At 36.9% G+C, this 11,412-nt stretch overlaps 1 protein-coding gene across 8 annotated transcripts in view; it reads left to right on the forward strand.

The window, feature by feature from the left end:
• LOC106059853 (zinc finger protein squeeze-like) overlaps positions 1 to 11,180 on the forward strand; it is a 123,554-nt gene extending 112,374 nt beyond the window's left edge. For 6 of the 8 annotated variants that reach the window (XM_056016137.1, XM_056016136.1, XM_056016138.1 and 3 more), the window contains 3 exons: positions 1,582 to 1,821; positions 2,233 to 2,433; positions 2,850 to 11,180. In XM_056016137.1, the coding sequence (XP_055872112.1) occupies positions 1,582 to 1,821; positions 2,233 to 2,433; positions 2,850 to 3,947 (1,539 nt within the window). In that variant the 3' untranslated portion in view covers positions 3,948 to 11,180. The remainder of the gene's footprint in view (positions 1 to 1,581; positions 1,822 to 2,232; positions 2,434 to 2,849) is intronic. The other 2 variants (XM_056016142.1, XM_056016144.1) reach the window with 2 other exon arrangements.
• Positions 11,181 to 11,412: the final 232 nt, after the last annotated feature.

The following is an 11,412-nucleotide window of genomic DNA, read 5'->3' on the forward strand; positions in this document are numbered from 1 at the left end:
AAGTTAAACAAAAATACTCAAGTCTTTCCTTGAATCATTAATAACAATGTTTAGTTCTTTCAGGGCAAAATGTCGGCATCGCCAAATATGTTTCTGTTACTTTTTTATTACATGACTAGATGCATGACGTAGGACGTAATCATCTTCTATTTTGAAGTAACTTCTGTATTATATAAGATAAGATAAGACGTGACTTCAAACAAGAAGATTATTACTTCCTACGCATTTCATGTGTCAGTCTAGTCATGCATGTTAATCATTGACTAACACTCTGCCAAGTCGTTGGTTTTTCTGGCTGATTCAGGCAACCCATTCCAGTCTCTAATGACACTAGGGAAGAATGAGCACTTGTACGAATTTGTTCTAGCGTATGGAATAAGAAATGTGCCTCTGTCTTTGTGCATTTCTGAGTATTTTATTAGGTTTTATTTTTCTATTTTACTTGTGTAAAACTGTTGCGTCATCAGTTGTTTCTGTTCTACATATAGCTATTTAACCGACTGGCAATTTTACCCGTTGAAAACATAGTTGACAAGATCGTAGTAACATGTCTTAAATTTAAAGACACTTGTTTGCGTCTTTTATATTTACAAGGAAGATTTCTAGACACCGCACCATCCCTCCTCACGAAAAAAAAAATGTTTAAGGCTTAAACAAGTTCTTTCCTTTCCCTTCCAGTCCATGTAAGTTATTCAATAGTTTAGCCATGATTATTTAAAATTTAATTTAAAATAAATGACTTGGTGAAATTGTCTGTTCGTAGGTTTAAATAAGGTATCTTATTGTAGACACAATGATTTATGAGTGGACTTGTACGTAGGTAGACACAATTTTTGGTGGACATGTACGTATGTAGACACAATTTTTGTGGACATGTACGTACGTATGTAGACACAATTTTTGTGGACATGTACGTATGTAGACACAATTTTTGTGGACATGTACGTATGTAGACACAATTTTTGTGGACATGTACGTATGTAGACACAATTTTTGTGGACTTGTACGTATGTAGACACAATTTTTGTGGACTTGTACGTATGTAGACACAATTTTTGTGGACTTGTACGTATGTAGACACAATTTTTGTGGACATGTACGTATGTAGACACAATTTTTGTGGACTTGTACGTATGTAGACACAATTTTTGTGGACTTGTACGTATGTAGACACAATTTTTGTGGACTTGTACGTATGTAGACACAATTTTTGTGGACTTGTACGTATGTAGACACAATTTTTGTGGACTTGTACGTATGTAGACACAATTTTTGTGGACTTGTATGTATGTAGACATAGTTTTTGTGGACTTGTATGTATGTAGACATTGTTTTGTTGTTTGTTTTTTTTTGTTTTTTTGGGGACTTTTACGTAAACAGGGTTTTGTGGACTTGTATTTAGACATATGTTTTTGTGTGGACTGGTATGCATACATAGGTCTTTTTGTGCACTTTTCTGTAGACGTAGGTTTTTTTGTGGACAGTGTTCTTGTGTTTGTGTGTGACCTTAACGATTTTTTCTAGACATAGGGTTTTATGTCTGAGATGCCTTTGTTAACCACGCCTCTTTCTCACATTCAGACTGGTTCTCAACAGGTCAACCTTGCTGCCTACCAGGCTTTCGCCATGCAGCAGCGAGCCTTACTTCAGCAGGCGCTCACCTATGAGTCCTACCTGCAGAAGGCCGCTGCTGGGAGTGGCCAAGCTGCTCAGCTATATCATCACACTCAGGGAATGGGAGGGGCAGGCACTGCCTCCATGGTTGGGCCACGCCCACCAGACCCCGCCTCCTCTCCCAGAAGTCCGCTCAAACTTGAACAGGTAACATAGCATGCTTTCTTCATCTGGTGCATTGAAAGGGTGGGGGCTGGAGATTTCAAAAATTTAGGGGCGGAGCTTTCAAAATTTAGGGGCGGAGCTTATATAGTGTGAAAGTATAGAAGGAAAGCTTGATTTTTTTAAACATGTATATGTTTTTATCATAATCAGTGGATTACCACAGGCACACAGCAGGTCTGGTTTATTAAAGTTGTTAGAGGTATGAGCGCTGGAAAACATTGCATAATTGTGTATGACTCTAAAATTGTGTTAGCCCACTCCTACCATTGTGGTGATATTTAAGAATTTTGAAAAACTAAAAAAAAACTCCAGTTTATAATATATAAAGAAAATGTGCCACCCTCCTGTTCAGCTGGGTGTAGGTTCATTGTAGCGTTTCACTGCTCATTGCAGGTAACCCCTCCTTCAACACCTAGCGATATGGAGGGCGGTTGCCACGAGAAGAGGGCCCAGGCTCATGGGTCCCCCCACAACCATGAAGCCTTGCACTCCCCAGTCAGAGCTGGCTCCTTGGCCTCAATGCCACTGGTGTCGGTCGGGGTCCTTCAGTCACCTGCATCGCTCTTGCCCAGCCATTATTCACAGATTGTCAAGGTGAGAACCTGGTGTGGGGGGTCTCCCCTCCCCCCCCTCAGGTGATTTATTCCTAGCTTACCCAGTAGACTTAGGTCCTTTAGACAAGGCTGGAAGCATGCAGCACGCCAGCGTAGTTCCCATTCTTTGTTTCTTTGTACTATACAATCATTGCACGCTTTCTATGTAACTTTTCATGTCCATTGTCCAAGGTACGATAATTATTTTACAAATCTAAGCTAGCTAGCTATCCCCCCCCCCCTTTTTTTTTTTTTTTTTTGCTTTCATAGGTCAATATATGCATGCTAGATATCTACTCTTTGCATTCAACTTTCAATTCTACATTTTATTGTCAAAGAATTATTACCAAGATTTTGTGTATGTTTGATATTGTTTCCTCGTTATAAAACTAATTTCCTTTTCTTTCTTTGAAACAGTCAGATGGTATGGAACTCGCTCACAGTCGCGCTGGCTCTCTTCCATCCTTCAGTAGCTTTAGACCAATGCAGAGACCACATGAGGGCTTGCCTTCATTACCCATTGGTTCCAGACATCATGTATCTTCAGGTCACCGTGCCCACCAACACCTGGGTGACGGGTCCAGTCTACCTCACCCAAACCTCAGGCTAACTCAGGAGATGATCAACTTCCACCATCAGCATCTAAACAACAACAACAGTAGCAGCACCAACCACAATAATGGCAGTGCGGAGTCCATCAGCTCGCGCCACACCCCGCCGCCGTTAACACCTCAGGGACTGACAGACAGAGAGAAAGATATGGACCAAGGCAGGAGGAGCAGAGAGAGAGACGACTACAGGCGTCTTTCTAGGGGGGAGGAAGAGTCCAGGGATTTCGACAGAGAAAGCGATAGGGAAATGGACGCCTCATCGCGCAGAGAGGAAAGCTCTGGCAGAGATTATGGGTGTGAAGGTTCTGTTGAGATCAAGAGGGAAGCAAGTGAAGGACAGAACAACTCTTGTGATTACCACCAACCAGTTCACAAACACAGACTCCGTGAAATATTGGAATCTCAGAATACAGTGCCAGCCCATACCGTTGGGGAAAGTCAACACAAGTCCACTTATCCCTGCGACTCTGTGATGGATCTAAGCATGAACAAATCATCACACTCTCCTCCGTCAAGGGCCTCCAGTACAGCCTCATCAACTGTTGATAAAGAAGTGTCAGCCGTAGCCATGCCGCCTCCAAAAACGCCAACCTCCGTGGGTGCAGAGTCCGAGTCGGAGCCCGGCAAGCGCGACGTCACGACAACCTCAGCCACCCCTACGGCTGACAGTGGAGGCATCCACCACTGCCAGCATTGTAACATATTCTTCTACGACTACACGATGTTCCATCTGCATGAAAGTCTTCATATGCCATACGAAGACCACCCATTCCGGTGTCCATCCTGCGGCACACATTGCCAGGACAAAATAGAATTTATGTTTCATACAGTCTGGCACGTAAAGTATCCGCATACTATTCCAAACTACACCCCATTCAGGGAGGGATTTCTATCCTCTCCTTGACATTCAATACCTCCTTGAAAAAAGTTTTTCAAAATATAAAGTGCTCAACAATAAAGCTTCATTGAGATTACTGCAGTATCTTCTGTTTTCCCTGACACCATTTTACCTCAACGTTGACACCAATGTCTATACTCTTACATAATATCTCGTATTCAGATTGGACTATGTGTTTTGTCAGAAGACAGTTCAACCCCCAGCTTGCAAAGTCCATTCGTTGAATTAATGTGTTAATTTCACCAGGCTTTTTGTCAAGTTTGCTTCAGTGTGATGACATGGAAATGTGCATTTTTTTTAGAATTAAGAGAGCTTAAATTTTTCCAATAAAATACAAGAAATCTGTACAGATACAAAGATGGTGGAAGAACCAATAAGAATTTACACAAAATATATTATTTTTCACATATGCAGTATTTTGTTTCTCTCAAACCAGGGACTTTGTGATGTATGGCACCTGTATCTCTTGTAAGAAAGCAGCTACCTCAATCAGAATGTAAAATAACAACAAACACATTATTTTGAAGTCAAAATATTTACACATTGTGCTCTTTTCTTTTGTCAACCTCAAACACTGTGTGTGTGTTTACCTCAAACACTCTGTGTGTGTGTGTTTACCTCAAACACTCTGTGTGTGTATTTACCTCAACTAATGTCCACACGCCCTGAAGTCTGTAATATAATCTAATTATTGGGCTGTGCAATGAACTTTTTTTTTTCCTTTTTTGTTCAAGGGTGCGTAACCCAGGTTGTCTAAGGGGATAGAATTGTATAAGTTAGGTATCTAGAGAGTGAAAAGATGATGACCTCAGTAGAAATAACACATCTGCATCAGACATGTACTTTGTTTTCCCATATTGAATATTTGTATAAACCTTATGTCAGTCAAACTATTTATATCAAATATATGTTTCTCTATGACAGTGTTTCCCAAACTTTGTTCCACGGAGCTGTAAGTGTTCCAGATCATGCCAGATTAGGTGTTCCATGATCTACTGGAATAATTAATTAATGGGCCACCATGTGAATTAACCTCTCTGAAAAAAAAAAAGGAAATTTTTACAGTAAATTCTCAGAATGTGCCAAGTGTGCTGTTAAGGAAAATGTTTGGGAAACACTGGTCTATGATAAGTTCTTTGATTTTTTAAAAATAAAATCACAAGTCAAATCATATTATTTAAAATTCTGATATTCAAAAGATATATGTATCTTTCTATATCTGTTGTCTTGGGCAGCTAGGGGTTAGTATTTTTTTTAAGCTTTTTTTTTATTTGTTAGTGCTTTGGTTGTAAAGAAGTTTCAGTATTTTTTAACCCTTTATTGGTATTAAAAGCTATGATAATTTATTCCTTTAGTGAATGAAATCAATATGGGCTTACCAACTATAATATAAATAAAGATCAGCAGGGTGTTATGTTTCCTTTTAAATCAAGCCTGCAGCTATTTCAATGGGTTTTTTTTTCGTCAAAATGTATATTTTCTTTACTTCTGTTTATCTTATAGATTTCAAATACTGGTATTATGTTCTAGATCTAGACTTAGAAATTTAAAGCTCCAAGCTATTTCTTCCAGTACCACATTATTTTGTGTTTTGAATAGTCAGTTTAATCACTGCATTTTGTGTTTTTTTTTTATTTCTCATAACTGTTATTCCAAATCAATGTATCCTAAGTATGTTAGCATTTTGAGAACAATCTTTGACTCTTAGCTGCCTCATGATGCGTGTAGAATTGAAAAATATCTATTTGATCCCAATCCTTTCAAATGGTTTATAGTTTAATTACTTTTGTGTAGGAATTAAAACAAAATCTGGTCATCAGAATGAAAAATTAAACATGTACAAGCCAGTCCTTATGATCAGAGTTCAATAATTGTAGATGGTATCATTAGCACATCGGCCAGATACATGTTTAGTAAACAAGTGGTTGATACAATATTTATTCAGTTCTAAGATCATCTACTGATAATAACTTTGCTGAATGCCTGCTCACAACTTATTTCCTTGTTTTGTTTTGTTTTGTTTTGTTCCCCCTTGTTTTCTTTGTTTAAATGGTATGATCACATCAGACAATTAAAAAGATTGCTCTTTCTTTTGTTTTTAAATGAAACAATTCTGTTACTATGTACAAGTGATTATAAAAACCCTTCAGTTGGATTAGTATGTTCTTTTAAATCAAGCTTTATCTAGTTAAATATGTATACTAATTTATTGATATATTTATATTCATATATACATATATTCTTTAAATCGCCTACCTCATTATATTGATAAAAGCAATTTTTCAGGCCTTTTTTTTTTTAAGGACACATTTGACTGTGTTATAGACCAGACTGCACTCTTTGGTAATTACCATGGAACTGATCATAAAATATTTTTTTTAGTATTTCTACACTTTGCAAGCGAAAATTGTGCAAATTTTTTTTGAAAAAAAAAATTTTTTTTTTTTTTTAATTGTAGTACAAGACCAATTCCTACCTCTCAGGACTGTGTGTGTGTTATAATTTAGTAATTTAGTTTAAGGTTGTTGTTTTTTTAATCCCCATGGTCAAGATCTAAGTTTATTGAAAGCTCCTAGGGAAGGAAGACATTTCTAGTTAAAGATAGAAATCAAACCAGGCATCTCCATACTACATTGACACATCAAATCTTTATCACCACTGAGGAGTTGACTATTCACAACAACATCTTGCTACACTTACATGATATTTCGAGTCTGTAATTCCAAAAGCTCTAGTTTCATGTGGACCTGGCTAACATCAAACAACTTTCATCACTAAAGGTTTTTCTTTCTAACCCTTCCTGAAATAGATGTTCAAATACCTCAAAGAACAATGACACTCTTTTATATCACATGAATCTCTAGCTCCCCAGAAACTCAAATATTTAAGCACTTCTTAGGTATCACCATCTGTACACTGTTGACTTCTTACCACCTGTCATAAGACAAGTAAAAAAAAACATAGACTCCATCGTCACATTTCCTTGTACTCTTTATATACAGCTTACTGCTAGACTACAAGTCACAAGAACACATAGCATTGATTCATCTATAACGCGCTTACATTTAATAAGGGGGACTGTCTCTCTATACTAAACTTGTTAGTTTTTTGGGGTTTTTTTACACTCTTAAATTAGAGAAATGTTGGATCTTTAGAAATATTACCCTGAATGATTTTATACATACATGTATTTTTAAAAAAAATGAATTAGTTAGAAACTTGAAGCCATTTTATATATAATATTAAGATAGCTCTGATAATATTTGTTTTACTGTTTTTACTGTTCAACTTACAATTTTTTCTTCAAAATACGCGATTGTCACATTATTAAAGTGCGTCCAATTTAAATCAGAAATTAAAGGATTTAGTGAAAGTCAACTGTAGCCATCATTGCAGCATTCTGCTGCGTTCATTATACCATTACCCCAATTAAGTATTGAAAAGTGTTTACTAGTGTGCCGGTATCTCATGAAGTGCTACACATTAACTTTAATAATTGTTCTGAGTTAGTCGTATTGGGACACTTACAAACTATTACTATTCATTGGTTTGGTACATAAATATAAATATCCATAGATTGGTATTCTTTGGTGCAGCCTGTTCTTGCATCAGCTATGTCTGTTTTTTTTGTTATCGGGAGTACCATACTAACTTCTCTAATGAGTGGTTCTAAATTTTAGTAAATTCCTGGCTCAGAATTAATAGTAATATCTAGGGTGAATGTAAGTTTTTTTTTTAAAGTATTTTCTGATGAGTGTCTCTTTTCGTTTCATTGTTTGTTCACATTAAGTCTGGTCATTTCACCCGTAGAATGGATTCAATAGCAGTTGTCGCTGAAACTGAAATGGTAAAACATAAAAACTAGTCTATCATTAAGGCGACACTTGTCCCCTCTGGATAGGTAAAAAATCAGGTTGACTATCATCAACGCTTTGCTTTGTTAAGGCCTTTGTTTCTTGTGGACACACTAAGAGGTTCTAAAATACACTCCACATCCAGCCCACTCGACCTGGGGTGAATGGGTCTAAGGAAAGGGGGGGGGGGGTAGGGTTTGCAGTTAGAACATCTCAGGCACTGAACAAGGGGAGGGTGAGGATAATGTGAGTACATCTTCCCACACTCGAGCTCACCCTTATGTCCCAGATATTGAGGTCACAGTTAGAGCGATGGGAGGACCGCCACACCCCCACACACACACACACACGAAATAAAAAAGAGTGTCAGCGAGAAGCATTACCTCATTGTAGGCAAGGTTGGTGACCGGAACGTGTGGTTGGCTTTAACCATTCGTCAGGTTGGCTAACCATTGTCCGAAACATATTTAGACAGCATCCCCCACCCACACCCCCCGCCTGTACTACCCGTATATACGTCGTCTGCCGCTTTTGATTAAGAAGCAGGCATTGTGGGAAAGCGTGGAAACAGTCCGACCTTCACCTTCTCCCATAACTCTCTTTTGCTTCACTTCATTCGCCTCGCTTCCACCCAATTGCCCCAAAAGAAAAAAAAACTACCTGTACTATAAAACCACAAGGAGAAAATAATAGCCTTAGGTGGGAACTTTTTTTTTGTAAGCGGTACTTTTTTTGTCTCCTCACGACACCGCGGCAATGTTTTTGATCGCTTGGCTGGGTTTTCCGAAAGGCAGTTTCGATATTGTTGTTCTAAATTATGGGGCAACTATGTCATCCGTCATTGAGCCTTCCCTCTGTTTCCATGTCGCGCTCCGTACTGCTACCTGACGCCCGTCTTCATATATTAGATCAAATGGCGCTGGAGAGAAAAACACTTTTAAACTCCATTATCATAAATATCTGTTAAATGACTGCTTATTAGTTCCTTGGTCTCTCTGCATCTTGGCGTAAGGACATTTTTTTAAAGTCTTCTTTGCGTTACTTTTATGTCCAGTGTTGTCTTTTGGCTCCTTGCTTTTTATCTTGATGGTCATGTGACTTCCCATCTCGTCACATGTCATGATATTTATAACTATGTGGACCACCTGCTCCATTTTTTTCATATACATAAGCACCTGTTTCATAGTAGGTGTAGGCTACTCAAATATATATAATACTTAATGAAGCAAAGCCCTTCTGTGAAAAACAGTGCCCCTTACAATACAGTGTTACTTTCTTTTTTAAATCACGCTTTGCTTTTGCCTTTACTTGCTTAGAAAAACTCTTTGACACATTCCGCGGCAAATTGTTTCCATTGAGATTAGTGCCTGACAATGCTTCCAACTTTGTGCACTGCTTTGAGGTCTTGCAGGGAGAAAGTGGTCTTCATCTTATTTTTGTGACTTTTTACTTTTTATTAACATTCAGAGTTATTAAACACGGTCATTTCTTTCTGGAAGCTAAGCGATATTGTTCTATATTAAGCTCACACACACGTGGGGCGATAGCATTATGTGTAAGCAGGGTTAGGGCTGGTTGGGATGCATGTTAAACCTCTAGGCGAGTTTATTAAATTTCTTGACTTTTGTTATGGAACACAAATGTGAGATTTTTTTTTAGAAGTAATAAAACCAGATCGTACTAGAAAAGACTTCCTTGCCCCCTTGTTTCCCTGATAAAAAGTGACGACTGTGGGTCATTACTTGGGACTAAGGCTGGCAGTAAAAAGGTCAAAGCCATTTGATCCATGCATTTTATCGATCTGATCCGAATTTAGCCTGGCAAGAACTCGAGGAGGCTTTGCTTAACGAAACAAATAAAAAAAAAACAAACAGCCAAGTTGACAGTATTTCTGTGGAAACCGATAAGAAAGTTGGCATGCTGTAATGGCGACCGACAGTTGATTGCATACAAATCAAGTTAGGTACTTTTCTTTAGTGAGCTGTGTCTGCCCGTGCGGGTAATATACCCATTGGTGCTATCATGATTCCTTATAAAGAAAGAGGGGTCCAGTTATGGCAGAGTAATGAGGGATATTCATATGGGGCGGGCACGCGATTTTTTAAAAAATATTTCCATTGCTTGTAAAGTTTAAGTAAAATTACCACTTTGTCTTATTAATCAGTGAACTAGCTTTAAGTGATAAATGACCAACTTTTTGTGATGGTAGTCCTAAATAGTATTCAGACAAAGTTAATTTGGACTTAAGATATTGGCCAGGTTCATATTCTACTTAATTATGACCCAAATAAATCATCCAGTACAGGGCACTCAGATCAATATCTAGAATTCTAGGCCTTGAAATATTTGTATTTCATAAGATGTTTTTCTTTTAGCTAGTTCTTTTTTTTTTTTTTTTTTTGCTGCTGAGCTGTAATCTCTTTAGCAAATTAGAATTATAAAAATTATATAGATCTATATATAGCGTGTTAACTATAAGTAACTTTTTTAAATACACGTTAAAAATATTTATTACATAAATGTCTAGATCCATATGACTTTTCCAATATCAAATAAAAAGTTAAAAAAGGCTTTTTTTGGCTCTGGAAAAATCAACAAAAAAAAAAAATTAAAGCCAGAATTAAAGGAATGTGAATATCACAATACATTTTAAAAAATATAATTTTGTTTTAAACATTGAAATTTAAGCATTCAGATCAAATATTTTCAAAGATCCAAATTTTCTAATTTTATGTTTCCTTGGTTTTTAATCCACCAGTTTTTCCCTTTCCTTTTTTTTATGCTACCCTAAATGAAAAGGGAAAAAAAATGCATTGCCTTATGCTCACAATTATCTATTGATTTGTAATACTACCCTAGATTGTTTATGCCAGGGGTTGGGTCATTTCTGTTAGAAAAAAAATATTATAAAAATGTTTGAAAATTATTTTTTGTTCCTGTTCCTGGTATTAGGCAGTAATTTCATTGAGAACTGTTGCTTGCCATCCAGTTGATGTGAAGAGTTTTGGTCAAAGCTTGGTACTGGGAAACTTTAGGGCTTTGTTTCTGCCCCCTGCTTGTGTTCCTTTGTTCTAGACTTTGTTGTACATGTTTAATGACTTTGCTAGGTACTATGTCCGGGTCAAACTGTACAGGAAAAATTATTTATTAGATCACTGTTGGATCTCATTTACCTTGTAATATTATTTAAAAAAAAACACATTTGAATGAAATTATGTATAAAATAATGTTTCTTGATGTCTGTGTTCTGTTTGTTTTGGCTCCGACCTTTGTTTATTCTTTGTAACCAAAGTGGTGGTTGATGGAATAATGTTGAAGTTATTGTTGTGGTATTCTTGTGAGATGATGTTATGTCTTGACTGAATAAACAGTCTTTTTTTTTTTTGTTCCCAATGAGCAGTCGTTTATTTCTAAACACACATTATTTGTAGGATCCACAACCAAGATGATCACACAGAAGACTTGTAATGTTGTTAATAAAAAAAGACTTCTTGTAAAGACTAGGGTTTTACATTTCACTTATTTAACAAAAAACAACTTGTACAACATTTAATGTAGAAGTGTGTTGGGTCAGAAATCTGTTATATTCATTTTAAACATTTTTTTTTTTGACTAAT

This window comes from Biomphalaria glabrata, chromosome 17 (genome assembly GCF_947242115.1).
Source record: "Biomphalaria glabrata chromosome 17, xgBioGlab47.1, whole genome shotgun sequence".
NCBI lineage: Eukaryota > Metazoa > Mollusca > Gastropoda > Planorbidae > Biomphalaria > Biomphalaria glabrata.